The sequence below is a fragment of the Cebus imitator genome, unplaced genomic scaffold, assembly GCF_001604975.1.
Source record: "Cebus imitator isolate Cc_AM_T3 unplaced genomic scaffold, Cebus_imitator-1.0 Scaffold111, whole genome shotgun sequence".
Lineage (NCBI taxonomy): Eukaryota > Metazoa > Chordata > Mammalia > Primates > Cebidae > Cebus > Cebus imitator.
Genome location: NW_016107426.1, coordinates 2,349,480 through 2,353,817, shown reverse-complemented (window position 1 = coordinate 2,353,817; position 4,338 = coordinate 2,349,480). Strand labels below are relative to the sequence as shown.

Sequence of the window (4,338 nt, the reverse complement as noted above, 5' to 3'; positions counted from 1 at the left end):
CCTCAGCCTCCTGAGTAGCTGGGATTACAGGCACGCACCACCATGCCCAGCTAATTTTTTGTATTTTTAGTAGAGACGGGGTTTCACCATGTTGCAGGATGGTCTTGATCTCTTGACCTCGTGATCCACCCGCCTCGGCCTCCCAAAGTGCTGGGATTACAGGCTTGAGCCACCGCACCCGGCCTTCAGCCTGTCCTTCTTAACATTCTCCCCTTCCTCAGCTTCTGTGATAGCAGGTGATGCTCTTTGACTAGCCCCTCAGTGGTCCTACCTCCTTTAAGGGTCCTCTTAATGTAACTACCCCGTTGGCTGAGACAAAGCCTTCTGAGTTTCTCCTTATGTTGCCTTCTTCCTTAAATGTTGTTATCTATTTTTCTGACTTCAGATTTCACACTGAGAATAAAGGAAGAATTGGCACAAATTCTGATTGACCGCATACATATGGGACTCCACCCAATAGTCCACACTTATTTAGCGGTCCTCATTCTCAGAGTGACACACTTTCCTGCAGTTGCTGCCTTTTGGTGCCCATTTACACAAGAGGCCAATTCTAGGCAGGAAATGCCGATGGGAGGGTTTATAGTCCAGGCACACCCATTTGCTCGTGTGGCCTTCCTTAGAGAATTCTTGAGTAGATTTGGTCTTTTTATATCCCCCGATCCTGGTTCCCTGCCCCAGGATAGGATTTTGACACCAGCCACCATCCTCACCCATCTCTGTGTGGCACAAGAATTTCCATTTCTAACAAGTCCCCAAGTCCCCTGGTGATACTAACGCAGCTGGTCTGGACACACTATTTTGAGAACTTCAGTAGTAGAGCCACAAGCACAGGTTTTGAAGCTACATATACCTGGGTTTAAAGTCCCTGCTTTGCCAGTTACTAGCGTGGGACCTCAGGTTCTCTGTGCCTCCATTTTCTCATCTATAAAATGAGGCTGATACCATTTACCATGCAAAACTGTGAGGGTCAGGAATATGTTACATAAAGCACCTGTGCATACGTTGTTAGTGCCCATGATGGTCATCTTCCCTCCCTCCCTCCTTTCATCCCTCCCTTCTTTCGTTTTCCCCTCCCTTCTACCCTCCCTCCGTTCTTCCTTCCTTCCTTCCCTCATTCATTTTTTTTTTTTTGAGATGGAGTTTCACTCTTGTCGCCCAGGCTGGAGTGTTATGGCGCGATCTCAGCTCACTGCAACCTCTGCCTCCTGGGTTCAAGTGATTCTCCTGCCTCAGCCTCCTGAGTAGCTGGGATTACAGGCATGTGCCATCATGTCTGGCTAATTTTGCATTTTTGGTAGAGAAAGGGTTTCTCCATGTTGGTCAGACTGGTCTCGAACTCCCAACCTTAGGTGATCTGCCCGCCTCGGCCTCCCAAAGTGCAGGGATTACAGGTGTGTGCTACACCTGCAGCAATACCGTCAGCATATCCTGAGAATGAGCCTGATGGCAGACACAGCTGACAGCAGCTCTTCAGAATGAGGGTTGCCATGTGGAGGTTACTGGGTGGGGTGAAGGTGCCTATAAACTGCATGCTTTTTATATGCGGTTGCAGTTCTCCTGTCCGGCCTGTTGACACTGGACTGTTCCCGTATGTAAATTTCTCCAATAAACTGTAGGTCTTGTTCACTGGCTCTAGGTCTGTTCATCAGCCTCTTGAACTGGTGCCATCCCTGCTGAAGTCAACAGGGGCCCAGCACAACCAACCATGCCTGGCTTAGCAGTTATAAATAAAACGTATAAATTTATGGTTTTAAAATATTCAAAAACAAATTTGGGATACTTAATTTGCTGAGTTAGGAAAAAATCCTAAACCACAAAAATATATCTGTCATCACCATTATTTCATAAAATAAAAGGCATTTTTTTTTTTTGAGACGGAGTCTTGTTCTGTTGCCAGGCTGGAGTGCAATGGCACAATCTCGGCTCAGTGTAACCTCCGACTCCCAGGTTCAAGCAATTCTCCTGCCTCAGTCTCCCAAGTACTGGGATTACAGGCATATGTCACCACGGCCAGCTAATTTTTGTATTTTTGGTGCAGATAAGGTTTCACCATTTTGGCCAGGCTGGTCTTGAACTCCTGACCTCAGGTAATCCACCCGCCTTGGCCTCCTAAAGTGCTGGGATTACAGGCGTGAGCCACTGTGCCTAGTCAAATAAAGGGCATTTTAACACATATATCCACTAAAAAAGGACATCAGCCCAGAACATGCAGAACTTTGCATTAATTGCAGTTAGCTTAATAGAATACTCACTGTCTGATCTGTGTGGTTCCCACACTCTGCTAGACTCGTGAACACATTGTCATAAATCAGCACTAGTCCAGAAATGGCATTTTGGAACAGCTGAGCAGTTGTATCTTCCAGTGACCATCAACATCTGGCAGTTGCTCCCCGTGTCTCTCTTGATTGCCTGCCTGGTTTCTGTGCAGTGCCAGGTTCCATTGCTTTTGACATGAATGAGAAATGTGGCAGGAATCCAAATGACTCTTGCTCTTGACCTTTTGGCAGTTGGGATTACTGGCACTGAGCAGTACCAGACTGAGGAAGCGCGTAAGAACCAGACTTCTAGTTAAAGCCTTGAGCAGAAGTAAAGCAGAGAGGTTTCAGCAAACAGCAGAACCTGCTAGAGCGTGCACTTATTCATTCATCCAACAAATACCTATTAATTTGCCATGTGTCTGGCACTGTTTTAGGGTCTGGAGTGACAGCAGAACAGTTCAGTATAGTGTAACAGCTCAGAACAGTGTAATCGTTCAACTATTATAGTGAACAAAATAGGCAAAGTCTTACATTGGGAAAAGCAGAGTCAAAGTTATTCTATTCAAGACAGAAGTTCAGTGGCTCATATCTGAAATCCCAGAACTTTGGGAGGCTGAGGTGGGCAGATCACCTGAGGTCAGGAGTTCGAGACCAGCCTGGCTAATATGGTGAAACCCTGTCTATACTAAAAATACAAAAATTAGCCAGAAGTGGTGGTGCATGCCTGTAGTCCCAGCTCCTCGGAAGGCTGAGGCAGGAGAATTGCTTGAACCTGGGAGGTGAAGTTTGCAGCAAGCTGGGATTATGATATTGCACTCCAGCTTGGGTAACAGAGTGAAACTCCATCTAAAAAAAAAAAAAAAAAAAAAAAAGAAGAAGTTAGACTTGATTAGATCTGATGGTAGTATTTAACAGTGAAAGTTTTTCTTTCTTTTTTGAGATGGAGTTTCACTCTGTCGCCCAGGCTGGAGCACAATGGCAGGATCTCAGCTTACTGCAACCTCCCCCTTCTGGGCTCAGGTGATTCTCCTGCCTCAGCCTCCTGAGTAGCTGCAATTACAGGCACCCATCACCACGCCTGGCTAATTTTTGTTTACTTAGTAGAGACAGGGTTTTGCCACATCGACCAGTCTGGTCTTGAACTCCTGACCTCAGGTGATCCACCCGCCTCAGCCTCCCAAAGTGCTGGGATTACAGGCGTGAGCCACCTCGCCCAGCCCTAGGTCTTTTACCAAAGCATATTTGCCCTAATTCTTGCCACAACCTTAATTTGATTTAATCTTTTCTCCTCCCACTTGCCAGCATGAATCCTTATCCATGGGATTTTATAAAGATTAAATGAAATCAAATACACTGAAACCGCGCAGGGCCAGATGAGAAATGGTGTGTGTGTATAAAATATGTGATATAGTATTATTCAATGCTTCAACTGCTCTACTCTTTCATCACTTCTTTTACAACCAAGGATTTCAGTATTTTAAGTGTGACCACCAGAGGTCTGTGTACCTGTACCTGTCTTCCCTGAGAGAGAGCTGCACCATCACTGCATACCCCTGTGACTCCTACCAGGATTACAGGAATGGCAAGTGTGTCAGCTGTGGTGCCTCACAAAACCAGTCCTGTCCCCTCCTGGGTAAGTCCAACAAGCAGTTTCGTCTCTGATTAACAAAGAACTAACTTTTGGTATGAATTCCAGAACCACTTTATCATGTAAAAACTGGCCCCACAATTGTATTAAAAACTTGTTTTTCTGCTGGGCACAGTGGCTCATGCCTGTAATCCTAGCACTTTGGGAGGCTGAGGCAGGCACAGTGGCTCATGCCTGTAATCCTAGCACTTTGGGAGGCTGAGGCAGGCACAGTGGCTCATGCCTGTAGTCCTAGCACTTGAGGTCAAGAGTTCGTGACCAGCCTGGGTAAAATGGTGAAATCCTGTCTCTGTAAAAATACGAAAAGTAGCTGGCTGTGATGGTGTGCGCCTGGAGTCCTAGCTACTCGAGAGGGAGGCTTAGGTGGGAGGATCGCTTGAGCCCAGGAGGTTGAGGCTGCAGTGAGCTGAGATCGTGCCACTGCACTCCAGC

At 46.5% G+C, this 4,338-nt stretch overlaps 1 protein-coding gene across 1 annotated transcript in view; it reads left to right on the top strand.

Moving 5' to 3' along the window:
• LIPH (lipase H) overlaps positions 1 to 4,338 on the top strand; it is a 50,064-nt gene that overhangs the window by 28,307 nt on the left and 17,419 nt on the right. Inside the window, exon 6 of the mRNA XM_017538393.2 lies at positions 3,724 to 3,891. Within this exon, the coding sequence (XP_017393882.1) occupies positions 3,724 to 3,891 (168 nt within the window). The remainder of the gene's footprint in view (positions 1 to 3,723; positions 3,892 to 4,338) is intronic.